Below are 27513 nucleotides of genomic sequence, written 5' to 3' on the forward strand. Positions count from 1 at the left end.
AAGATTGACAGGTAGGGATAGAATCTCCCATCTCTTATTATAATATTGCTCTTTCCTCCTGGGCTGTCCCTTGCTATTTTTTTAAAAGATGACGTATGCTTCTCATAGGGAGCCTTTTTCTGTGGCCTGAATTGATGCATTATCCATCATCGCTATAACCGGAAAGCCTTTCAAACTTCTGTATGAAAATTAGATTTATATCTGTTCAAAAATGGAGGTTGAACCAGCATCCCTTGTTTTGTTAAAATGTCCATTCTATATACCCATGATGGCGAACCTATGGCATGTGTGCCAGAGGTGACACACAGAGCTCTCCCTGTGCGCATGTGGGCTAGCTAGCTGATCTTCGCGCACGCAGCCAGCTGGTCTTTGGGTTTCTGGTGCTCCGGCGCGCGCATGCACGCACATTTCAATTTGGGCACTCAGTGCCAAAAAGGTTCACCATCACTACTATATGCAATGTCAATTAAAATGTTTAACTTCAGCTAATTCAATATTTAATTCCTCCTCGTGAGCAGATCATTGCTTTCCTTTTAAGTGACCAATTTTTAAACGTATCAAGGGCGATAGCAATGTATTTTTATCCAAAGCTGTAGCTTACAAAAAGCAGCTGATACCTTCCTCACAGCTTTGTGGCTTCTATGTAATTTATAGTATATGACCTTTTAAAACTATTGTATATGTTTTAGCGTTTCCTGGTTTGGTCTTGGTCCATAAAATATGCAATAGGGGAGAAAAAGCAGTTACTGCAGCTTCTACAACAGAAACCTTGTGTATGTATTTATAAACAAATGCAATATTTTATAAGTAAATATTATTTGTAAACACACACACACAGAGGTTTCTGTTGTATAACCCCATCGCTCTAAGCTTTTACTAAAATCTTAAGACTTATTTGGGGTTTTTTTGCTTTGTTGTTTTATCTGAATAGTTGATGCTGTGTGTATTTCTTGGGTGGGTTGTTTTATTGGTGTTTTCTATTATTTGCCACAGTCCTGTGTTTGGAAACTATTTTACCTTTAAAGCTGTCTTTGAAGTATTTTGAATAAATACTCTAAAAGCCATAAAAACTGTACATTGATTCCTACTAAAGCAGAGCTTCCATAAGAACAACAAGAGTTTGATTGTATTTCTGTCTCTTAAGATTCATGCTGCTGATGGTTGAATTAGATAGTCCAATTTGCATTAATATCACGGCTATAATCTTCTCCTTGCTGGGTGAGTTCCAAGGCCCATCGTGAGAACTTTTGACTTGGAGTCCATAGGGTGTAATGTACCTGGGCAACTGGGTGTAATTTGCTAACTGTAAGGAAGTTGAGCAGGAAGGCCAATGAATTAAAAGGAGACACATTTCTGCTGCTCAAAATGTACATGCAGAAAGGATGTTCATAGAACTATTCTGCTCAATAGGCCAACAAACAGTAGGATTAGCAAATGGGATGAATTTCCTCCGTACTCTCAGTGGAAAAAGATTAACGAGCCCCACATCTGCTGTTCTCCCAGATCTCCTGTTTAAATATTAATACATGGATTATTTCAAGATCCAAACACCACTAAGCACCTCTGGCCCAGAGCTTTTTCAGAAAGGACAAGGATGATTTAGGCGGTTGAATTCTGGGACCAAAATTAGTCTGAAATCTGTCCCGCAACAGCAGCACATAATTGCCAAATTATACAAATCTTGGTTTTTTTTAATGCAGAGAGCAATTAGGAATAGGGGGAAAAAGTTTTTTAAATGGGCAGATGTTTAGAATATCAAAAATGCCATAACTGCTCCTGCAACCTATTTGCTATGAAAGTAATCAACTATATTTGACAGCTTATCTACCAGAGAGAAGTATAGTATGCACGCTATGTCACAGTACCCTAATGTGGGTCTTGCAAATTTGATTGCATTTGTTGATCTGATGAGACAGAGGCTTTGCCTAGAAAATGAAATGAGCATGTCTTTCAGTGTTGCTGCTTTCACATGGCCTTTCTGACTCAAATCATCCTAATAAATGACTTACCCAACACTGAAGAAGCAAATGATTAGAAAAGTCCAAAGTTGCCCTGGTTATAACGAACAGGCATTTTGGCTGTCTGCTTGTAGGTGTGTGTGTGGGGATGGGTGGGTGGAAGACAGAGAGAGAAAGAAGAGGGAGTGGGGAGGGAGGGAGAGAGAGAAAGGGAGAGAGACACGAGTGAAAAGGAGGGAGCCAGAGAAAGGGAGACAGAGAGGAGGGAGAGACAGACAGAGGGAGGGAGACAGAGCGAGAGCATTGGATATCTGCAATAGTTTTTTTTTCTATACCTGTTTTACTTTCCTCCCACCTCAGTGGAGGGATGAGAAAGGAAAAAGAACAGGTAATCCTCGACTTACAACAGTTCATTTAGTAACCGCTTGAAGTTACAACAGCACTGAAGTGACTTATGACCACTTTTCACACTTACGACCGTTTGCAACATCCCCACGGTCGTGTGATTTACATTCAGATGCTTGACAACTGGTCCATATTTATGACGGTTACAGTGCCCCAGGGTCAAATGTGGCAACAAAAGGAGAAAGCTCGTGTAACAATTTTTTCACTTAGTAACATAAATTCTGGGCCCAATTGAGGTGGTAAGTCAAGGACTACCTGTATTAGAGGCAGAAACCTCCAAAACTTCAAGGGCCTAGAATTTTGTTACTATTCTGGATTTGCACGTGAGCAAAGGCTGATTTTGGATAAATTGGAAGCTGACCCTATCTAGACCTGGCATGCATATGGAAATGCTATTGTGCTTGTTTTATTACTACTATAACAATGTGTTGCTTAAATTAATCAGTTTCATCACTAGTGTTGCTTAAACTCATCAACATTTCTAGTCAGTAAAATTAATCTACTAGATTGAAAGGATCAGATTAAAGAAAGCTGATCTAGATTTATATCTGAAGTGATGGTCATTTATTCAAGACTAACATATAATTTCCACAGGACTGATTTGGAAGTGCCTGAACGAGGCTACAGGTCTGTCAGAACCTGAAAGACTTAGCTTGTAAGAATAGATTTCAGAGTAAGGATAAAAGAAAATGAGTGTTCCTCAATCTGATGCCTCGCCCCTACCCCACCCACTTTTATCTCCATTCCCAAATGATAGGACTTTATTAAACCCAACAGAGGTGGACACCTAGTATGGCAAGACTGAGACTAAATTCATCTTTTAGACACTAGGGGGCACTGTGTAACTTTCAGATGTGAAACCTCTGCCTAAATGTGTTTAAAGACAAGCTTTCTCCTTCCTTAGAAGAGGAATCCTTCATTGGTTACCAAAAGACCTAATTTCCTTGCAATTTTTGTTTAGGATTAGCGGCTTACTAGATCGACTTGATACTTGACTAGTGTTAGAATACTATAAATCTGAAGTTTATAAAAAAAAAAATCAAGAGTCATAAAATAGACTGTGATGTGTGTAATTAGAGACTATGTACAACTTTTTTTCCTCTGGGCAGAAAATAAACAACCTATTGCTCTTCAGATATTTTGGAGTGAATGTCTCTTTTGCTGTCATGTCAATAGCTTATACCTGGAGATAATGGAAGCTGAATGCCCAAGAGTGATATTTTCTCCATGACCATCAGCAAGCACTTCTTATAAAGCATTTTTGGGCTGAGATGCAGGTTATGCCAGTTAAAAAAGCATATACGTATTTCTGGAACATGTATATTACAGGGCAACAATATACCATCAGGTTTGGTGCAGTGTGATAAGGCCTACACTCCAAACATGGGCAGGGCTAAAAACCTGGGAGATTATTGCTGAGAAATGTATTTGAAGTTGTTAAGTATGGTATATCTAATGCCATTTAATTGCCTACTAAAGATAGATGTAGTGGCTATTCAAATAGTCAGGAAAGCACTTACTTACTAAGGAATGTCATGATCTGAAAACAGCCCGCTCTTAAAATCCAAGAGAAAGGAATTTGGTTTTACTTCTGTGAAATCCAGAAGTGTAATTTTTAATCCAGTGTTTAAAAAAACAAAAACCACACCCACACCGTCTCATGTTTGTTTTATTTACAGTATATAACAATACAGTAGAGCAATAAATACTGATGTGGAGCAAGATACCACCAATCATTTCAATGTGAAAATCATGAGAAGCATAATTTGACTGCAAAAACTTTTAGAAGCAAAAAAGTACTCTTGTTGGATACCTATAAAGCTTCACATCAGAAGTTTGGCTTCCACACTGTATTCAACCAAATGTTATTCGGTTTTGGCTCAATCTGTTCCTTTTCATGGCACCTTTCCAGTAATGAAAACTTCCATATTCTTGTTCCATTTTAATATTAACATGTTAATAGTCAAAATTGTAAGATGGGAGGAAAAGAAGCTACTTAATCTGTTCTCTTGGTTGCCAGCTGGTTGCCTATCGAGAAATGGGGAGTACTTTAGGACCTGTATGTCTGCACAGTAGACATATAGGTTTACCATAAAACGCAAACCTGTATATACATGTAACCCAAAACAAAAATTATCCTTATGGTTTCAAAAATGTTTGAATGTGCCTATTTATAACACACAGGTTGTCCTCACTTAACGGCCTTTCAAAGTTATGATTGTGCTGAACAAATGGTATTTACGACTGTTCTCAAAGTTATGGCTGTTGCAGTGCCCCGAGGATCACATGATCAAATTTTGGGCAATTCACCTGCCCTTGCAACTGCAGTGAAAAATTTTAAGAATGGTTTCAAATAATGGGGGGTTCATGGCTCTCTGAACATGTTTGTTTCCGGAAGCGCTTAATTTTACTTTTCCAAGTCTAAAGTTTGCAGACTTGCCTTCTAAAAAGCTGTACACTTGTTGCCAACAGATGGGTCCCCTATCCTTGCAAAAGAATATTAGTACAATAAAAGCATTTCTCTATTACGGAATGCAGAGTGGATTCTAAGCAGACAACAATGAAGCTGGCCAGAATTATAGAAGAGCATCACGGTTCCAGGAAGTAAAGGTCCAGTACATTTAGTGGACCAAAGGAATTTCTCCATATACAAACAGAGATTTGATAATGAAAACTCCCATTCAAGGAAAGTATTCTCCAGCCCTTAGTGATACAGAGAAAGGTACGTGACATGCCTTGCTCTGTCTTGTATCATCCCAAAGCCCCTTTACTCTATTTTACTATGGCTGCTCTCTCTCTAGAACAGGGGTGTCAAACTTGCAACCCGTAGCCCAGATGCGTCACGCGCTGGCCACGCCCACCCCCATTTTAGTGAAGGGGGAAAGTTGCGATACGTCACATGATGACATGATGATGTGAGTTTGATACCCCTGCTTTAGAATGAAACTATTCCTATTTTGCATCCCTGTGCACTAAACTCTAATTCCTGACATGATAGTAGACCACCATAGCCCTTGAGAAATATCCAATTCCAAAACAGTGCAAGACCTGGGGACCTTCAGATGCTAAAGTACAACTCCCAGCAGGGCCAATGGAGAGGAATGCTGGCAATTATAATTCAGCCATCTGGAGGGTTACCAGTTGCCCCCTCTTGACCCAGAAGAATAGCTGTCAGCATTGGTGTCCTGATTTATGGGAGAGCACAAGCTATCCCCTGACTTAACATGGAGTGCAGCAAACACAGCCTAATGCATAAGTAAGATGTCAGGGAAAGAGAGGGACCTCACCATCCCTGAAATGGATGGCTGTAATCAACTCTCCCATAGCTCTTTGGGAAAGATGAGGCTGGTTCCCAGGGTATTCTTTAAGACTGCTGATGCTGCCTCAAAGCAAGTCAAAACCAGGATGGCAATAGCTCAATACTTCTCCTGTGTTGCTAATAACGTAATTGACCCAGTGAGCACCAAATTAGTTTTACCCTTGGCAACAGGAAAAAGCATAGCAAGTACCAAAGATGCCTGGAACCCAAAGCTACTTCAATTTTGGGTGCTCAGCAAGACAGATCATTGGCAACACAGCTGGTAAAAAATAGAGGTGCATTTGTGTTTGTGTTTTCCACTAGACACAGGCCTGGTGTGCTATGGCTAAAATAGGCAGGAAGCTATTGATCATATAGGTCAAGGGTATCCAATCTTGGCGATTGTAAGACCTGTGGACCTCAACTCTCACAGCATGGTTGGCTGAGGAATTCAACTTATTAAAGTCCATAGGTCTTAAAGTTGCCAAATCTGGATATCTCTAGGCCAGTGATGGCTAACCTCTTCCGGGCTGAGTGCCCAAATGTATGTGCGCATGCCCCCCCAAAGCCCCAAAATGCAATGCGTGTGTGCCCCTGCGCATTCACCCCACCCATGCAAGCACCCCTGCCTGCTCACAAGCCCCCTTTCATGCACCCCCGTCCCCCCATGCATGCACAGCAGAGACCCGAAGACCAGCTGGCTGGCAGGAGGTGCATGCACAGCAGAGCTGAACTGAGGCAACGGCTCGCGTGCCCTCAGAGAAGGCGCTGCGTGCCACCTCTGGCATGTGTGCCATAGGTTCACCAACACGGCTCTAGGCCATGCTCACATTAACGGTGAGATATCAAAACTAGACATTTAGCTGGATGTTCATAGAAATCATTAAGCTCAAGTTGCTTCTTCCAGTTCTCACAATGGTAAAGAAAACCTCCTTTACAATGTCCAACAAAGTCAGGTAGCGTCAATGCCCTGGCCCACCTATTGTGCTAACCTATAGTGTGTCTCTTGTTAAATTGTGGGGCTTGTTAAACCCATAAGCCATATGGTGTGTCTTGTTAAAACATGGTTACATGTACATGTTACACACGTATAATGTGCAAATTTAATCCTTGCAACCTTAAACCGTTTTGAAAGTTTTTCCTCCTCCTTTTATATACATAAATCAGAATGTACAGGCAGCCTTAATTAGGAGGCTGAAGCCATTAGGGAAAACATGAGTTTAATTACAGAAACAAAGCAAAGCATGGAAACTCCCTCCCGGTCCTTTTTCTATTGTCTAATGCCATCCCACCCCTCTACCCAAATCATATTCTTGATTTCAATACAGAAATCTCATTTAAAATCTTGATTTGGTTTAATAGAGTATTTACACTGAAAGCGGGACAAGGTAAAATGGAAAGCAGACATAGTGTAAAGCAAGACACAAGCTCTGGCATCATCTTTATTTCCAAAATGCTTCTTACAATGCAACCTAAGCCTCATACTGATTTGCAAAACAAAAATATAGTTCCACCTTTACAGAAAGAGATGCTAGATCACATCGTACAGTAACTCCGATTGGGCCAGGGAACTGAGCAGGCCTGCATGGCAGCCATTTGAAGAGCTATATCTTACCAGTCATAAGAACACCTACAAGGGTGCCTTTCACTGACGCAAAACTGACTAGATTCAGAAAGAAACACGTGGATTTATCAAATTCAATCTTGTACGATGCTCTCCTGTTAATCACGAGTATACAGGACATAGCAGTGAAAGAGGTATAGATACCCATGTGACACAGCCTTTCCCAACTGTGTAAATTTCAGGTTTGCTGATAACGCTGTAATTCACAGCTAGCATTAACAGTTAATTCATAGGAAACATACTCTACATTTTCTTCATTAAAACAGCCCCAAGGGAACTGGCATTCAAAAGCATGACAGCTTTGTAACACTAGTTTCTAGGGCAGATAAAGAGCTGAAGTTCACCCCGTTCAGGGCTTCCTCCAAAGAAGGCAAGCAACCATGTAACTTGTGTAACAGAGTTGTACCATACACCTCTTCAAACGGGCAATGGAAGCACTCCACAACTAAGTGAGCTTATAGAGGCAGCCTGAACTATTTTAAACATCTCCTCTGGGCCCTGAACTAGACTTTCCAAGTGGGTGATATTGCCGGAAAGAAGCCCTCAGCATCCAAATCCTTGAGAAAGCTGCTGCCTGGCAAAACCAGCCAACATTCTGAATGGCAGAACCTGGATTTGGTAACACCCGTTTCCCCCCCCCCTCACCCTGCTTATTGCTTACCTCCCATCCCTCTCCTTAGTTGACTCACAATTTGAAAGCAAGGCTTCATGGGTGCAAGGAAAATTAAGCTCAAAACTCAGCTCCTGTAAAACGAAGCCTCGTTTGGAAAGTTCATTTTTAATTAGAAATCCTAAATCTGGCCAAGAAGTGCCTTCTCTCTGTTCCATAAAGAGAATTTGCCAGTTTATTTTAGTTTATTGCAATGCGATTTGAGATATTTTGGCATGGAAATCCACAACTCTCTTCCTACTTAAACTGGCAGCCAGATTGCTACTTTTCTATCCAATAATATGTATAATACAATAATACAGGGGTTTGTTGAGATACTACATCGCCATCTGATTTAATGGGGAAACATTGCAGGATCCAGAGAATAAGATAGGTGAGATATTTCAACCCTAGCTGTAGTCTGTCGAAAAAGAATCAGGAGACAACAAAGATGTGGACAAAGTTGCATACATTTCCCTCTAGGGCTAGCAATAATAGTCACATTGATTCCTAACAGGGGAAGGGAAGAAATCTGAAGTTAAGGTTTTTAGAATACAAAACAAGATCTGGGGAAAATAGTCAGCACTGTACAAATGGAGCAACAACACACAGAAACAGTAATTCCTGAAAGTCCCAATAAAATGCAAAAGAAATTCCTTATGAAATGGCCATCTACCAAGTACAGGGATCAGGTGGATTCATTCTGAGAGCAATAAATCTATTGGCTCAAAGCTCTCATTCAAAAAAGCAATTTTTACAACGGAAGATAATGTACAAGGAGACTATTCCTCCCAAACCGGGATTTTCAACAATAATCTCATATCCATCCATTCCTTTCCCTATCCATGCATCCAATTTCATTCTGAATACATAAAAGCATTCCTAGTGGCCTTGCATTCTTTAAAAGGCAGAAGCTTTTCCCGAAAAACAGCATCACCGAAACGAACATATGCACTGGCACAACAAATTAAAAAAAAAGAAAAAAAAATCATCTGGAAAATAGCTTTGTAGGGACTGCAGAAAAAGGTGAGGATGGCCGAAGGTTCAAGTCCCCTCAGCACAAGTGCCAGTTTTTTGGCAGGAAGAACTATGAAAATATAAGATGTGCTTTTGATCAGACTATGGCTACTAAGATGCACGTAACCTTGTGCAACATCAAAGCAATTCTCTCCCCACTTTTTCTAGATTAAAGTTTATTGTGCTTCACTGGAGAGCTCGTTTCCAAAGGCTCACCACCCTGCAGTCCATGAAGCTTAGGCACCCTCATTCCCTTCAGTGTCCAAAGCTCAGTTTTATCTGGAATCCCATTCCCAGCATTCAATGCAGTGCTTCAATGTGCCCGAGTCAACCAAAGACACCAAAGGAAAATCACAGGGATGCTGTTTAGGCTCAGACTAAGCATGTGATCAACAGAGAGACTGGCCATTTCCTAGACCAGGGGTCTCCAATCTTGGCAACTTTAAGTCTGGCGGACTTCAACTCCCAGAATTCCCCAGCCAGCTGGGGAATTCTGGGAGTTGAAATCTGCCAGTCTTAAAGTTGCCAAGGTTGGAGACCCCTGTCTTAGACAACAAGAAACCACTTAAAAAGCTTCTTTTTTTCATTCTTATATCTATCTACACAAACACACACACCTGTGTATGTATGTCACAATATTAAGCTAACATGCCTAATTCAAGGCAAAAGGCAGCTTCGCAAAAGGGAAGTAAAAAACTGTTACTTTTCAGTTCAAATTACTCCTTCTTAGCTTTGCTTCTGCACCCTCAGCATGATCATGCAGCGTTTCACAGGATTTTATAGAGAAATATTCATGAAAGCTGCCTCCCTTTCCAGTTTTTCCCCACCAAAGAACAATGAAATATATAATTCTATCCTGTAACTCAGCATTTCTCAAACTTGGCAATTTTAAGATGTGTGTTTTTCAACTGCAAAATTCCCCATCTTAATGATGCCAAGTTTTGAGAAACGCTGCTGCAACTTTTACAGTCCCTTTTACAGCTACCGCCTTACAAACTCCTTTGCAGCATTTCATAAAGCCTCCAAAAAGAGGCCACAATTACAGGCAAGACATAGAAGCATTTGTTAAGCTTGGGCGCATCCATTTTGTATTGCTTTTTTAAAATATATATACTATTAAGCCAAACTAGATAGCTGCTATACAAAGAGGCTCAATGCAATTAGGACAGTGTTTAACGCACTGAAATGTAATGAAAGGTTCTCTCGTCCTCCACAAAAAATATCGTTCTTAATGAAGTTTATATTTATTTACATATAACCAAAGAAAAGTTGACTAAGCACCGCTAAGACCTCAGCCACATTGATTTCTAGCAAAGAAAAACCCAACTTTGGATCTAGGCTGCGGCATGAAATTTCACCCTGATTAAAAAAATATAAGGCCACGTGTTGCAAGAGCTACAACTGAAAACTGACGTACGCATCTGGGTCCAAGGCTCAGCGATCACCAAAACAAAACTATCAAAACAAAAGTACTGGTTCTTTAGCTGATCCCACTCGGAAAATGTTACATTCAGCTGCCTCTCTGTTACATTGAGTTGTGAACAGTTCCTTTTGTAAACGGGTGAGCTGATTGTAAATTCTGTTATAAATACACAGACGAATCCCTATATAACAAATCATAACTAGATCCTATTGTGGCTCCCATTTCTGTAAACATTTGGCAATACGTTATACACACACACACACACACATACATACATACATACATATATGTACAGGAAATACATACATGGATTGCTTCCAGCAAACTAATGTGCAAAACATGGCCGCCTCCCATGGAGGACCAGTGATGAGGTATAATTGTATCTGTGTGTGAGTTACCCGTAAGTTGGTTCAGGCCTGCTGACCAGGGTTCTAGGTAGCCACAACACCTGCCCTGAATTGGCCTGGGTCTGTGCTTTACCCCCACCTGCCCACTGCTCGAGCAGCATCAGATGGGGAAAGCAGCATCACATTATGGTGCAATTGCGCTGTTCACCATAGGAATTGTCCACACGATCAATTTCTTCAATGACCTTTGTGAAGATACCTTGAGTCATCTGCAGGGAAGAAAGATGGTGTCAGAGTCACTCCAAAAGAAAAGTTTACAACTGGGTTTAAGAAGCAGCAGAGAACTTTTTATTTATTTGTATCCCGTCTTTGTTGTTTTTACCAATAACTTAAGGTGGCAAACATATCCAGCATACCTCCCTCCTCCTGTCTCTGGAGATTCTCAGTCATCCAGGTCATGGTTGTCCCAAAAGTGCTTTTTTCAAGAGGCAACCAGACTTTGTGGTTTTTCTTTGAAGACCTTTCGCTTCTCTTCCAAGAAGCTTCTTCAGTTCTGACTGGATGGTGGGGAATGGAAGGATTTATAGTCCTTGCAGACAGCTGGTCATTTCCATTCTTTTAGAGAGTCTTTGAGGCTATCTGTGTCCTCAGAGTCATCTGAATAATGCAAATGGGTGTGAAGGTGTGAAGCCTTCTTGGAACTGTTGAAAAGAACTGTGTTGTAGACTGGAGATAGATATGTTGAGAGAGGGCTGTTCAATTTTGACACAGATGGCCTCTTTGACCATTCTTTCAAACCAGCGGTCCTCTCTGTCCAAAATGTAGACTTTGCTGTCTTCAAGAGAGTGGCCTTTGTCTTTTAAATGCAAACGGACTGCTGAATCTTCTCCTGAGGGGTTTGTTCTCCTCTGTTGTGCCATGCATTTATGAAGTGGTCCAGTCCAAACAAGAAAGTCCAGTTGCCTCTTTAAAAAAGCACCTTTGGGACTCCCTTCTCTTGTTTTCCCCACAACAACAACACTGTGAGATAAGTTGGGTTGAGAGAGAGTGACTGGCCCAAAGTTACCCAACCGGCTTTCATGGCTAAGGCAGGATTAGAACTCACCATCTCCCGGTTTCTAGCCTGGTGCCTTAACCACAATAGTCATAACATTACTGACCCCTTGTCACATTGACTGGTACTCTATTGCTGTACTATTTTGGTACAGCAGAAGTCTAGGTTTCCCTCCTATTTTAAGGAGACAAATGAAGAGCAATCTCACTCCTTTCTCCATTAGAGGACCTTTGATTGGCGAAATAATTACTAAAGAATATAACAAAATGGCTTTTAGATCTTATTCCCCATCCCTTTAATTTACATGAAATCAGAGTCATACCTGGTTTTCTTTTGCTGAGGATTCCAAGAATACAGCACCCCATGAATCAGCAAGTTTCCGGCCTTCATCCGTCTTTACCTGACGACTAAAAATAAAGGAGTAATTAAAAAACAAAACAAAACCTCACCAAGACGGGATACTGTCATATTGCAGTCAACTTCGGGTTTCTTGTTTTTTTTTCCTATTTATTTATCAAACTTATATGGTGCCCATCTCACCAAAGACAACTCTATAATTTTTGTGGACATATATAACCACAATAGCAGTAGGTTATAATCTGATATACAGTATACAGTATATAGGAAATTTGCACATGTACAATAGCTGTCTCTTTATTCTCATTGCAGTAGATTTCTTTTGTATTTTCTGTATTTTTTTCCTTGCTTGTTTTCTTCTCTGTATATATCTTGGATTTATGTTAACATCTGTGCCCCAATCATGTTGGTGACATGACCATGGAAGTGTCTTCGGACAATGCTGGCTCCCTTGGCTAGGAAACGGAGATGAGTGCCACCCCTTAGAGTCAGACATGACTGGCTAAGGGAAACCTTTACTTTTACCTTTTTAGTTACCTGATATTGTTTGTTAAAATTTAATTAAAAAGAATCACGGCATAAAGATCATAACAGATCAACACTACAGCAGGACTTCCCTACGCTATTTTCTATTCAGCATAAGGGAGTTTGTAAACACCCAAGTCCTATTCTTTCACTCAATGCTAATTTTCAAACATGCATAAGAATTGAGTTAAAAACAATGCAGAGATAGTGATTGTGGTGATTTATGGTAGATAAGAAGCCACTGAGAGTTAAATACAATAACAGATTGTCAACAGAGGGCTTTGAAGTTTAACTTTGCTGTTGGTTCACCTGTTAACCAGTTTGTTTTTATACATAGCAGATAGATGACAGGTCAAATTGGTTGCAAATAAATGTAGAAGTTTATACATTTTGGGCTTCCTTCCTAAGGGATGGGGGAAACTAATATTGTTGCAATATATTTATCAGTATTCTACTAGAGTGGGTAATATACATAATGTATGTGTGTGTTTCTGCCTTTTTAATGCATGTTTTCTTTTTAATATTTTGACTATTTTTGTTTTGTTTTGTTAAAATTTATTTTTCTTTTTTTTAGTTTGTAGTTTACCTTAACTCTTTGAATAAAACAAAAATTTTAAAAAACAATATATCTAAATTTTTTCTCGAGAGTCAAGATTTGATGTAGATAAACTTTTCAGAAACACACAACCCTATCCCTAGAGCACGATCCATCAGAGTTTATTATTATTTACAGAAGGGGCCAATTAAGATAAAATTCTTCTTTGGAATGACAGGAATGTGGATGCAGCCATTGGTACATACAGTGTGCTATTCATAAAAGCAGAGAGAAAACATTTCTACCCAGGAATGTCAGCCGAAAGAAAGTATGTGAAAACTAATTTGAGAAAAAGATTATAAGGAAATCAAAGCACATCCTGAGAGAAGGCAGTGACAACCTTTGTTCTAAGCTTGCTTTTAAAAAAATGCCAGGAGGGATTAGAGGTGAGGGAATGTAAGAAGGAAGCCCATTTAGGAATAAGTAACTAAAACTAAATCACCCCACCCCCGTTCCTGTGCATTGCAATTATTTTGCAAACATGCTCCAAAACTTCCAAAATTCTTCCAGCCAGAGAGGCTGTCTGCTCTGATTCTAAAGCTCAGACTCCTTTATAGAAAGAAAAATGATTCTGTGATTACAGCCAATCTTTTGAAGAGACTGAAGCTATCTCTATTCTTATTTCTCAGCTATCATTTCTTAAGCAATAGACAAAAGTTCTTACCTTTCTAATGACAGATCAGCTTTATTGCCAACAAGCACTACAGGCATCCTGCCAAACAAAGGAAGAACATTTCTAAAAGTTGCTTCTTGTAATGCTAAACAGAGAAGTCATCCTGCTTCACCCACAACTTCCATAGTTCTATCTAAGGGGGGTTGTTCGCTTGTAATTTAACGCAACAATTCTGCCTTTGGCTGGGATAGTTCTGAATTTTTGGTCGCAGGTATACCTTTCCTTGCATGGAGCTGCAATTGAAGGTATAGGTAGTCCTCAGCTTACTACCACAATTGGAGCCCAAATTTCTGTTGCTAACCAAGGCTGTTGTTAACTGAGTTGCACCAGATTTTGTCATTTTTCAGCCAAAGTGGTTAAATGAATCACTCCTATTGTTAAATTAATCACATGGTCATTAAGCAAATCCGGCTCCCCACAACCCCCTATGCTTATCAGAGGCAGACTGAAAAAGTCACAAACGGGGATCACATGGACCCAGGACATTACAACCATCTTAAAATACATATGCAGGTTGCCAAGTGCTCTAATTCTGATTGTGTGGGGATGCTGCAACAGGGGCAAGAACAGATTGTAAGTCACTTGTTCCAGTCCAGTTGTAACATCAAACTGTCACTAAATGGATGATTGTCCCAAAGGTGCTTTTTTTCAAGAGGCAACTGGACTTTATGGTTTTTCTTTGAAGAAGTTTCGCTTCTCATCCAAGAAGCTTCTTCAGCTCTTGGATGAGAAGCGAAACGTTTTCAAAGAAAAACAAACCAGAAAGTCCAGTTGCCTCTTGAAAAAGCACCTTTGGGACAACCATCACCTGGATGACTGAGAATCTCCTTTCGACATTTAAACGAAATGATTGTAAGTTGAGGAAAACCTGCATTTTCCAATAAATCCTTTCCTATACCTTAAATGAAAATACTTTTAAAAAATACACCCGTCATGTTACATGTTCTACGCTTACTCCCTGGTTTAATGTTTCACAACCTCTGCACGTTATAAGACATGCAGACTTTAGCTCCCAGAATTCCCCAGCTAGCAGGCTGCCTGGGGAATTTTGGAAGTTGAAGTTCATGCATCTGCAATTTGCAGAGGTTCTGAAACACTAGCACAGAGCTGTCAAACTCGCGGCCCACAGGCTGGTTGTGTCACGTGCTGGCCCCATCCCCGCCCGGTTTAGCGAAGGGGGGGGAAGTGCTGATACGTCAAGTGACGATGCCGTGACGACGCGAGTTTGACACCCCTGCACCAGAGAGAGAAATGCTGTCTAAACATGCTCAGAGGAATCCAGTTCTCTATTGGTATCACTACATTCTAGGAAAAACCTTTGTTGTTTTTTTGTAAACCTAAAAAGTGTCATCATTTAGATAGAGGTGGCTTATTGTACTAATGTTGTTCAGTATGGAATCTATTTCTGGGAGAGAATTTGGAGTACACTTGTTAACATTTCCCGATGTTACTAGGCATTGGGAAATGTTAACTAACTAACATTAGTACAGTATGGAATGGCCTAGTTATATATGTTAAAAGAGGCCTATCGGCCAATTTAATTGAGGCTGATGCTCAAGGTAGATATATTGCAATTGAATTAACAACACAGAATGGGAAGCTGCTTGTAATTGGAATATATGCACCTAACCAACAGCAAGATAAAATTTTTTAAATTTTTACATACTAAAATACTACAATGGGATTACAGATCTCTACTTTTAATGGGTGATTGGAATGGGGTAATAAATACTCAGAAAGACAAAAAAAGAGTTCCCTAGTAATATGCTTGAACATCTTGCCCTAAGTGTTGCATTCCTTCCTGACCTGCCATGTTAATGTTTACCTTGTCTTCCCTCTGCTTTCGTGTAACTTGCTGTGCAGGGACTTCACCACCTGAAAACTGGGAAAGGCAAGAAAGAAGATTATATCTGTAGTGCGAGCCAAGGATTGCTAGAAAACGTTTTAAAACATTATCCCCAAAATGCCCCTTAAAGATAGGAAGCCATTCACCAGAAAAATATAGTGTGTATCTGAATGCTTTTGATTAGAAGAATACAAAACAAAATGCTAAACAAGCATTTCAAGGTGACTAAAAAACAAGACAGGATGGTATATGAAGACAGTATTCCAGTTAAGACAAACCAGGGCTTAGAGAGACTAATAAGGCTATTGTTCCAAGCCTTTAATGTCTTTCCCAAAGCCATTTTTGTGATCTTGCAAATACAGGTAGTCTTCAACTCACGACAACTGGGCCCAAAATTCCCGTTGCTAAGCAAGATAGTTGTTAAATGAGTTTCGACCCATTTTACGACTTCTTGCCAGAGTTGTTAAGTTAGTAACACGGTTGTTGAATGCATTTGGCTTCCCCCATCAAGTTTGTTTGTCAGGAGGTCGCAAAGGGTGATCCCATGACCACGGGGCACTGCAATCATCATAAATACATGCTAGTTGCCAAGAGCCCAAATTTTGATCATCTGACTATGGGGATGTCATAAGTGTGAAAAATGGTCATAAGTCACTTTTTTCAGTGCCCTTGTAATTTTGAACAATCACTAAACCAATGGTTATAAACCAAGGACTATCTGTATTAAGGGAAGGACTTCATTGTTTCAAGACCCTTACAGAATTCAGGCAATTCCAGGGGTGGGTTCTACTTATCTTTACTACCGGTTTGCAACGGGAGTACACGCGCTTCTGCGCAGATCACCCATGATGACATCGTGGCGGGTGGGCGGAGCCTCCCGCCAGTTTTACTGCCGGTTCTATAGAACCAGACCGAATCAGGAGCAACCCACTACTGGGCAATTCCCTTGTTTTCATCAGGACCTCATTGTCCAACTGCCCTGTAATCAGGCTCTAACTGTGCCCTCTTACCTTCTGAGAGAAGTGACAGAATAGACCAGCACGTAGCCATGGATGCCAATGATAAACGAGTGAGGCAAGATCGTGTATTCATCCTGGACAAAAAAAAAAACAGGAGAAAAGTCTCTATCACTCTATGACAGGGCCCTCAATCCCTGTTAGGAATTGGGGTGCACAGCTATAAGTGAATGGTGGGCAAGCAACCGAAACTGAAACCATCTCCCTCCCTCCCAGTGCACAGAAAAAATTGTCTTCAACAAAACCAGTCTCTAGGGCCAAAAAAAATTGGGTTCCGCTGCTCTATGAGATTGGTGAAAGATACCAATTAGGGGGAAATTTTAATTCAGGAACACATCATTTCTAATGCCAAGTGCATATATGCTTTTCTGAATAAGTAGTTTGTGAAAGCGGAGTTTTAAGTCAGCGGATATTGAAGCTCTGGGGTGATTTCTTGACACTCAAGGGACATTAGCGAAGTTCAGATTGATGAATCCTAAAGAGACATCATCCACCACTCACCCCAACTACAACTCCCAAGCCAGCACATTAAGATGCAAGCCGTTTTATCTCTTGTGACAGATGATGAGCAGAGAAGGCCATACTCCCATTTGTATGTGAAATGATGGGGAAAAAAAGAAATTACCTGTCCCGCAGTGTCCACAAGCTGCAAGTGGAATTCATCTTTTCCCACCATCAACATTTTGTTGTAAGCTTAAAACAAAAGAGAAGGAAGAAAGTAGATGATACAGATGTTACTTGAGCCTCTCAGATTACTTCCTAAAATCCAGCAACATCCTGAGTTTTTCTGCCCTCGAGTCATTTTGATTTTGTTGTCTTGTTTTTTCTTCGGTCAGAGCCAGCCTTGGCCTTGAACTACAGGTAGTCCTTGACTTATGACCAGTTGTTTAGCAATCTGTGGGGTCCTTGGTACTCTCTGAGCGTGGTGGTTTTCTCTCAGATGTTTCATTACCAAACTAGGTAACATCATCAGTGCTAGAAGGGAGTGGTGTTTGTTCTCATTTTCGCCTACTAGCAGTTTACCCTATCAGTGTTGGTGGGAGTGTTCTTGGTGGTTCCTTTTTTATTTTATTTTTTTATTTTTAAATTTATATACCGCCCTTCTCCCTGAGGACTCAGGGCGGTGTACAGCCAGAATTAAAAAACATGAAATACAAATATTAAAAAACAATTAAAATATATATAAATTTGGCCCAAAATTAAAAATACAAACCAATTAAAACATTTAAAATTTCTTCTTAAGCAAACAATCTTCCTTGATTGTTTAATAATTGTTTGAAGTTATGATGGCCTCAGGAGGGGTGCTTTATAAAGGCACTTCTATCATAAAATGTTATACATCCTACTTATGGTCACATGACCACATTTCAAGCACTTGGTGACCTGTTCGCACTTATGGCCGGTTGCCATCCACAATCATGTGATCGTCATTTACAATCTTCCCTGCCGGCTTCCCCAAAAGGTCAATGGAGAAGCCAGCAGAGGTTACAAGCTGCTGCCACCTGCTGAGAGAACTCCCTGGGGATTAGATGCAAGAACTGCCAGACAAAGGGAGTCGATATCCTTAAATCATGAAGATTGCAGCTCCATTTCTGCACCTGGCATAAGGGGTTCCCTTCCGTGCACGAAGGGAAGCTGAACTCCTCCTTTAGGGTGCAGAAATGGGACTTAAGATCACGCTCTCCACTCAGTTACACTTGGAATGCTTTGTACAGTTACAGGTCCAAGCAACCTGTGTAAATTGGAAGAGCTTTCCAAATAAATTGCAAGAATGGCACCCAGTTGCAGAATAGCATGAGATGGCTTTTGGAGGAGGGTTGTGTCTAGCATCATCTGTGTGCACGCAACAGCAGTTAAGAGAACAACACAAATTTAAGTGGAACAATTTACGCACATTGCTGGGCCCTAAAGCCAGCCTGCTCTGTGACATCTTTGCACATACCAGCACACCCTGGTAACCAGCCAAGGTCTCCCAGCCCATGGAAAACCTTTGTACACTAATGAGGCCGTAACCGGTGGAAGTCTCTCTTGCTTCATAGCAGTTTTTCACAATTTGATGAGTCTTGTATCTTGTAATTGGCTGATTCTTCCAGGGCCCTGTGGGTCAGGGAACAGGTTGGGGTCACCAGGGCCTCCTCCAGCTCTTGAGGGAACCCTCTGCTCCACTTTACAACCACAACTGGGAGAGCTATGATTGCGGTTGAGTGAAATGGTCACATGAATGTCTCACTTAATGACCACTTCACTCAACAATTGAGATTCCAGTCCCAATTTTGGTCATAAGTCGAAGACTATCTGTAGGCTTGACAGCTTTTTCCTTCCCCAAGGTCTGCGCTGATTCTGTTTTCTACAACCAATATCAGACTGGGGGAAGCTAGCAGCACTTTCTTCCAATGAGGCCCATTGGAAGGAAATCTCTCATCCAACAGAGGCACTCAAAAGACAGCAAACAAGCAAGCAAGCAAATAAACAAACAAACAAACAAACAGCAATTAAGAGTGTTTTGTTAATACCTCTTGCTGTTTCACCTGCCAAAGCAATTGTCCTGCAGTTATTGTTTGCAAAGTATGGTAGAAATCAGCTACGTTTAGTTGTAGCTGATGTTTCCAAAATTGGCAAAGCAATTGCAATAAATCTTCAGCAGAAACCGACATGACAATTTGTCAGCTGTAAGAATTTATATCGGCAAGGAAGGAAGTCCACACATTCTGGTGGCACAGTGAAATGATGGGGCAATTGTCTAGCACCTCCAGACTCCAGAGGGTGTCCCATTTAATTAAAATTAAAGGGGCTTGAGTGACATACTCAAGGGTTTGGAGGAGCTACTGTAATGCAACAGGTATTGCAAACTTGGGTAAACGTATTGTTTATAGGAAGCAGAGGAACAAAATTACAATGTGGTGCTCTATTCGGTGGAGAGGCAGCTAATGGAACTGAAAAATGCTTTTATTATATCCCTGATATAATGTATATGTATAAATAATGTTCAATTTATGACAAATTATTGGGCAAATGTATACACGCAACGATTCTTTTAACAATTTATTGCTAAATTAGCTGTGCTCCAGTAAACGCTTTCATTAGTTAAACCTTCCCCTTTCCGCGTGTGATTGTTGCCTTAAGCCTCGAGAAACTAAATTAACTATTTCTGCAGGCAGAACAACAGATTTATAAGCAAACCTGCTTTCTAACCACCTAAATTTGTTCTTTGAATAAAATGGGCGGGAAGGGCAACCCCCTACAAAAACAGGAAAGGACTGGTGTGCAGGGGAAAAGGTTTGTGGCAAAGCAGGAAATGAGTGCAGAGGTACTACTGAATCTTTGTTAATCGAAAGAAAACAAATACTCAGAAATGTTTTAACACTCTGCTCCAAAAAGACTTACTTTTTTTCTGATTTTTTAGTCTCAGCAATCAAAATTAGTTCATACTCAGAACTGTGCTTAAGTCAACATGTCTGTAATTTTATGTTTGACTCTGCTCAAAATTGTTTTGATCGGGCAGGAAGAGAAAAGGTTCTTCTTTCCTATGTACTGGACTCTAAGAACTTAAACATCTGGAAGATGCAGTGGGGTTTGGTGGCAGGGGCGAAATGCTACCAGTTCGGGCCAGTTAGGCCGAACCGGTAGCAATGGCGGCGGGTGGTTTGGAGAACCAGTAGAAATGGCAACGCGAGGCTCCGCCCACCTGCCTGGTTGTTGTTACTTCCTGATTTTAACCAGAAAGTAACCTGTTTTTTACTCTCTGTGCATGCACCAAAGGGTTTGCGCATGCACAGAGGGTCCACGCGCATGCGCTCAAGCAGAGTGACTACGAATGGCGCGTGCACTTCTGAACCAGTGGGGAAGGTAAGTATATTTTACCTCTACTTGGTGGAAGAATAAAAGGATAGAACATGTGCTATTTCTCAGTGATCAGTACCAGACTGTCCCCAACAGATTAAGAGAATGCATTTTGATCTCTCTTTTGAGGACATCTTACTTGAGCATACATCGGCTGTCCTAGGCCACTAGGTTCACTCTGCTTACTTCCAAGTTAACGGATACAGGCCCAGACAGTAATTCCTGCTCAATGAAATAATGTCTGAATGACTAAACAAAAGCTGCCCTCCTTTTAAATATCCCATCATGGTCTTCCCCAAGTCTCCCTTCCATAGTCCCAGCCACCTGGAAATCTGGGATCTATACTTCCAACACATCTGGAAGGCATCCAGTTATGGAAAGTTACTTTAATAGTACGAATCACAATTTCTAATTGTAATAGGAACAGTCATGGAATATGATAACAGTTGCCATTACAGTATTATACGGCATTCTGAGATGGTTGGGTATTCTTAAGGGAGATTGGAAAGACCAAAAAAAAAAAAAAAAGCATCTCCATCATTCTTAAATGCTCTAAACATATTTTTTGCTTTAACCACGTCAAAACATCATGAACTCATCATCTGCAGAACCTGCAGCTCTGGAAACTTCTGTCTTGCGAATTGCAAGACAGACCAGGAAAATTCCCTGCAATCAATAGAAGGAAATTGTGGTATGACTGGGTAGCGGTATAAGTGGCTACAGACTCTGGTGCTGAAAAGCCCGGATATAAGTAGTATACATAGTTTGAATATAAAACCTTGGGAGGGGTTCCATTGTAAATTTTTTTTGTGTAAGACATAAACAGAGCTTCTCATTTTTTCTTTTCTCTTGTTCACTACCACTGGTTTTCCTTTCATCTCCACTCATATGCATTTTTCCCCTTCCCTTTGCCAAACCACTATATCTCTTCTCTTCTCTTATCCCATCTCAGGATGTTTTACTTTGTTTACGGTCTCAGCTGGAAGGAGATCCCACAATCAACTTTATAATTGGGACATCTTATTTTATAAACAATTAAAGAGTTGTTAATTCACTGTATCTATACTTATTTTGAATCCCGGCTTTCATTTATGGAGAACAAATGCTGACAGATACAGATATACATGCATATTTATATCTGCACATATGCATTTACTGGGAGAAGGAATCTTGAGGATTGGATTTAGCTGGAGATGATAATAGTAAGGTAAGAAGGAACGGAAGTGGGGCATACAGAGGATATGTGTATTTCTCCCTGTTTATTAACCCTTTGGGGATCAGGGTCATCTTCCTTTCAAGCAAGCACAACACTAACATGAATATCTTTTCTTTACACTTGCCAATACAGCTTTCCTTGGCATGGAATCGAGGTTAAGCCAACATTATTACTGATCAAGCCTTACACCTCTCTCCAGTATATTTTCTTCCCAGTAAAGAAGAGGAGAGACATATATCTATTAAAAGCACAGCAATAGCACACTTACTGCTTTCCACAGTGGGGTCATAGCATTCCAGAAATTCCCCATCAATGAACTGGTGAGCAAGAGATGTCTTACCTGAAGAGAAAAGATGGCAAAAGAAATTATTGCTGTGGAGATTTATTGATGATGAAGAAAATAATTTAAAACAATAGAAAACATTCATGTCACCCTGATCACAGCAATGAAAACTGCCCTGTTCAGGGTAACAGGATAAAACTGCAATTATTAAGATTAACATACCCAAAAGGGAGAATTAAATAAAACATTGTTTACATTCCATACCAGATTTGAGGGTCTGCCACAAACAGGCTTTTTTTTTTAAAAAAAAAACATCTCTACTAGAAGCATGTTCGCTCTGCACCCTACAGCTTTTGAATTTCATGACTTTGTGGTTCCATTGTTTAAAATCAGAAGTGTGAAGGAGTGAGGACAGGAATAAACACAATTTTACCTATTAAATGATACAAACTGCCTGCATCTGATAAAATGGGCCCCAAGAGTGTTCAAATGGTGACCGATCTGGAACTATTGGGATTATCTGAATGACAACAGACTTCTGATTATCATTCTTTAAGTACTGTGATTCCTTCTCCCGGGCCTAAGTTACACTACTGGAAAACAATACTTGGGACAACTACAGTAATAGTAGTTCTGCAGTCAAACCTCTGGGCTTTTCTCATTTCTGATACTCTAAATAAATTTAAATTTGATTTTTAAATACTGTAAATCTTATTAAACACGCATGCTACCCATCCTTCAATGACTCAGGTTGGCTCACAACATAAAAAAAAAAAATTACAGTAAACTTAATCAAAGATAGAGCTGTGTCTTATAATTATATTGTATCAACCCAATGAAGGTAAGGAATTTCTTTTTCCAATGGAAAGCCATCAATATCACAGTGACTTGAAATTTCATACCATCTACCGTGTTTCCCCGAAAATAAGACCCTGTCTTATATTTTTTTGAATCCCGAAATAAGCGCTTGGTCTTATTTTCAAGGATGTCTTATTATTTTGGGGCACGTGGAAGAAACCAGAGGAAATGGCAGGGATCGGCTGGGCATGCATTTAAATATTTTCAGGGAAGGCTTATTTTTTTTTGGGGGGGGGGTTAATTTTAGTGCATGCGCTCAAAAGCCCGATTGGGCTTATTATCAGGGGATGTCTTATTTTAGGGGAAACAGGGTATAATGATATATTTTTTGACTGATAACATCCTCCCTCTAATTTCTCTTAGGAAGCACTTAAACTATCCTGTCATATCATGAATTATATTTGGAACTTCAATCTTGGAAGATTTAACATCAAAATAAGTACGAAGGATATGTTGAACAGTTTTGAGATATGCTTGGGTATATTTCGAATATTGATCTCTCTTTGGTAATAAATAAGTACCCTACTGTTCAGTCAGTGGCAGGTTTCACTTACCTTTGCTACCAGTTCGCTTCTGCGCATGCGCAGAGTGTATTTGATGACATCCGGGTGGGTGGGCGGAGCCTCCCGCTGCCACTACTACTGGTTCACCCAAACCGGGGCGAACCGGTAGCAACCCACCACTGTGTACAGTGCTGCATACCAGTATTGTATTTGAATATACCTAAGCAGTCTGTGCTGCTCTCTCACTGGAAAATTAGTTTTGGACACACCATAGGTGAATACAGGTAGGTCAGGTTTATGTAGCATGCTAAATTCATATCCCAGATTAATAAATACAACTGAATTCACTATATGGTATTGTTTATTAGATTTTTATCAGGCATTTATTCTTTTATAAGTAACCCAAGGCAACAAACATTCCTAATACTTCTTCCTTCTCCTATTTTGCCTACAACAATCCTGTGAGGTGGGTTAAATTGAGAGAATATGGCTGGCCCAAGTCACCCAGCCAGCTTTCATACCTAAGGTGGGACTAAATTCAGCCTCCTGGTTTCTCTTACCATGATATCCTAGTTCACACAAGATCACAGCTAGGATCTGATATTAAACCACAAACTACCTTAACTTTGCTTTATTCTCAGCTAGCAAATCCACCAAACAAAATAGCTCAGGCAATTAATGTTCTACCTAAATAAGGTTGTAATGGTGAAGATCCAAGGTCTGCTCATGAACTGCGATGGATCAGGATTTTTTTAAAAAAAACATTAGCAACAAAGGACACATTCATAATTCATAAGTCTTCAGACTATATTTATGGTTAAGGATGAGGAAGAAAGTAAATCCCAATATTACTTCCTCAGTGTCACTGTTGTATACAAGTACAAGCCTTCAGATTTTATTTATTTATTTATTTATTTATTTATTTATTTATTTATTTATTTATTTATTTATTTATTTATTTTTCATATTTGTATACCGCCCTACTCCCGAAGGACTCAGGGCGGTGAACAGCCAAAAATAAAATACAAAGACATACAAAAGTTAAAAACTATTAAAAAACAGATTAAATAATTTAGGCACAAAGATTAAAACAAAGATTTAGAGGTCTGCAGAAGCTAAAGGAGCATAAACTTATTTGTGACTCATTTAAAGCAGCCCTGTCTGTTTGGATAGCCACTAAGGGAATGTTTCCAGGAAATAACCGTGGGGGCTTTTCTACCCCCATTCATTCCAATGCCCCTCTTCTCAATCAAATCAGCAGCTCTCCCTACTCCTAACAGCTGATCACAGTTTTGCTATCCATCACTGTAATTTAGCCAACAGTTTCCAGCTGTAGATACCAAGAGACCATCAGGAGAAGACAAGTATATTTTCAAAGCTTAGTCACACTTAGCCAAGGAACTGTTTAGGAAGATTCACAACAGCTGAATTTAGAATGTTGCTCTTGGCAACCTGTTCCTCTACCATATTAAGCTACTTGGCTCAGATGCACATCTTAATGTGTGGAGCATGTACAAAATACAAAGAAATCAGAGTATTCAATTTCTAGCTAACCATACCAAATTTAGTATTTATATTATAAGCTTCCTTTTAGGATATCAGTGCATTATTTCAAATCTCTACACTCTGCAGCAAGCTAGGATGCTGTGCTCTTGCATTTTTTTTCAGTTGCAGTGACGATTAATGAGTTGCCTAAAATTTGAGAATAAGCATAGTAATATTATTATAAGTTAGAAAGAATTAAGACTTTTTTTCTTAGGTATGAACTTTACTGAATTATTTTAACCAATTATTTTAACCGGAAGATATTTTCTTCCAGACTGATCTTATTTCACAAAATATTTTAAAAGGGGGGGGGGGGTACCCTGGGCTCCTGTAGCAAACATGACATAGACATACAATAGTTGATATATATTTATTCCATCAATCTCTGCTTATACACATAACTAGCAAAAACATGACAGCATCCTCAGAAAGATAAGGGCCAATGTACAATTAAATATGTTTGTAATTCAAATTCTTAGCCCAAATGTGAAGTGTTTTCTTTTGCAATAACTCACAACAGCAGTTCTGATATCTCAGTCCCCGTTCTGATCTGTTCAAAGAAGGCACAGATGGTTGATTAATCAACCAAGTGTATACATTACAGCTCAATATACACATCACTTTTTAACAGGGTCCATAAGTTAGGCATCCATTAGGGCAGGAGGGGCAAAAATCGCCTTTTCAAGCACCTTTTCATACTAGAGGTACCCAGATGACTCTTTCACATAATCACTTAAAAAGGGGGGAAAAGCTGTTGCAAATGTAATCCAAGGAAACAAATGATTTCACTATCCAGACACCCATGAATAACCTTTGCCCTCTGCTCATTTCCTCCCACTGCACATGGATTAATAGAAAACATAGCCCGGGTGACTCCTTGCATTTCTCTTCAGGGGAAGGAGATCAGATGGGTTGGGAATTGGGTAGGCACAAATAGCTCCCTGAGGACAAACTAGTAAAGGTCAGGAAATAGCTGCCCACTACTTACAAGTTTTGCCTACTCATGTGCTACTAATGCTAAACCTTGGCCCGAAGAGCAGAAAATCTATCTCTAGAGATGTTTAAAAATAAGTTGTTCATTAATAAGAAGAGCAGCACTGGATACAAGCATGTGCATTGTTCAGTCACATTCCTCCCAATTAATTCCACTCCCTCCCCCAAAGTCTTTATCTATAGGTTTCTCCAAGAATGCAAAGCAGGGCAGCGGTGGCTTTGTCAGGAACCTTTTACACCTCTCCCCTACTTTTTCATCAGGCAAATTTCCACCTTTTTAACAACTGATCCGCACAAGGGCGGCAGAGAGATATAAATTATCTATATACAAAGTTCAAGCTCAGAGACAGGAAATCCACCAAGCAAGGGAGCATAGCCTATATATACTTAAACCTATACCTAAGTCAAAGAGTATCATTTCATCAAAGAGCTGTATTGCCTACTTGACCGGATCTTTCCACGAGTATTATTAATTCTGGGCAATTTAGAAGAGCCAAGTTAATGAGGGTTTATCCAATCTAGGTTCAACGTCTCCGAATCACCTCTTTGAAATCAAAAGAGCACGCCCTATTGTGTCGGCTAAAATATGGATGCTCGGATATCCACAGTACTCTTTTTATTACTCCCCTTGCAACCAGAGCCCCCACCCCTTCGCAGTTCAACCAGACAACAATAAGACCGCTCCAAAGTCGCCGCATCCTGATCCCACTCCCAAGGTGCGAGGGTTGCCTCCGGCTTAGCGTCTTCCGCGACTTCACACGCGCAACCCGTTGCTCTTCGCGCCGCGCCCAGCAACCGGGGCAACCAAAGGTGGGAATCTCCCCGGCGTTCTTGGCGCTCGCCCGGCTCCCATCCATCTATCCATCCATCTCCTTCGCCTGCAAACTCCCGCCCCACTCCCGCCTCTCCGCCGGACAACCCCCGGCAGCCCCAGACGCCGCGCGCGTCGCCTTCCAGACTTGCTGAGCTCAAGAAACGGCGCAAACCCCCCCACCCCACCCCACCCTTTTTCCTCCCAGGCATCGCTTCGGCGTGTGCCCAAAGCCCGCGCCCGCCCGGCTCCCTTTTCCACAGCGCTCACTTTGTTCCCCGCCCGAACTTCCACCAACTCTCCCCAGTCCACGCCCGGGTCCTCCCGGCCCTGCGCCCGACTCTCCGGGAGCCCGTTCGCAAGAGAGCAGCCGCCCGGCACCTCTTGCCACGTGGTGCCCGCCCAGCGGACAACCACCACCCCTCCTCCGGCCGGGCAGAGCGCCACTCACCGACCGAGCGGTATCCCAGGATCACGACCTTTCGGTAGCGCACGAACGGCATTGCCCAACAGCGGCTCCGAGGCCAACCGAGAGCGCTGGGGCCCCCGGGGGGGTGGAAAGAAGGGTAGTAGTAGTAGTAGTAGCGGAGGGGAGGGGGGAGAGAAGAGGAAAAGGGTGGGTACCGCAAGGCGGGCGGGCCGAGCGATAAAAAAGAGCCCGCCCGACTAGAGCCGGG

At 40.9% G+C, this 27513-nt stretch overlaps 1 protein-coding gene across 1 annotated transcript; it reads right to left on the reverse strand.

Moving 5' to 3' along the window:
* Positions 1-10900: 10900 nt before the first annotated feature.
* RHEBL1 (RHEB like 1) lies at positions 10901-27339 on the reverse strand. The gene is made up of 8 exons (XM_070934777.1): positions 27288-27339; positions 22112-22183; positions 17413-17480; positions 16782-16864; positions 15751-15807; positions 13917-13964; positions 12098-12182; positions 10901-10990 (listed from the first exon to the last, which is right to left on the reverse strand). Exons 1-8 carry the CDS (start codon positions 27337-27339, stop codon positions 10901-10903), a joined length of 555 nt encoding a protein of 184 aa, XP_070790878.1.
* Between the last annotated feature and the right edge of the window lie 174 nt (positions 27340-27513).

This window comes from Pituophis catenifer, unplaced genomic scaffold (genome assembly GCF_029215685.1).
Source record: "Pituophis catenifer annectens isolate HBS135680 unplaced genomic scaffold, rPitCat1.0.hap2 SCAF_2, whole genome shotgun sequence".
Taxonomy (NCBI): Eukaryota; Metazoa; Chordata; class Lepidosauria; order Squamata; family Colubridae; genus Pituophis; species Pituophis catenifer.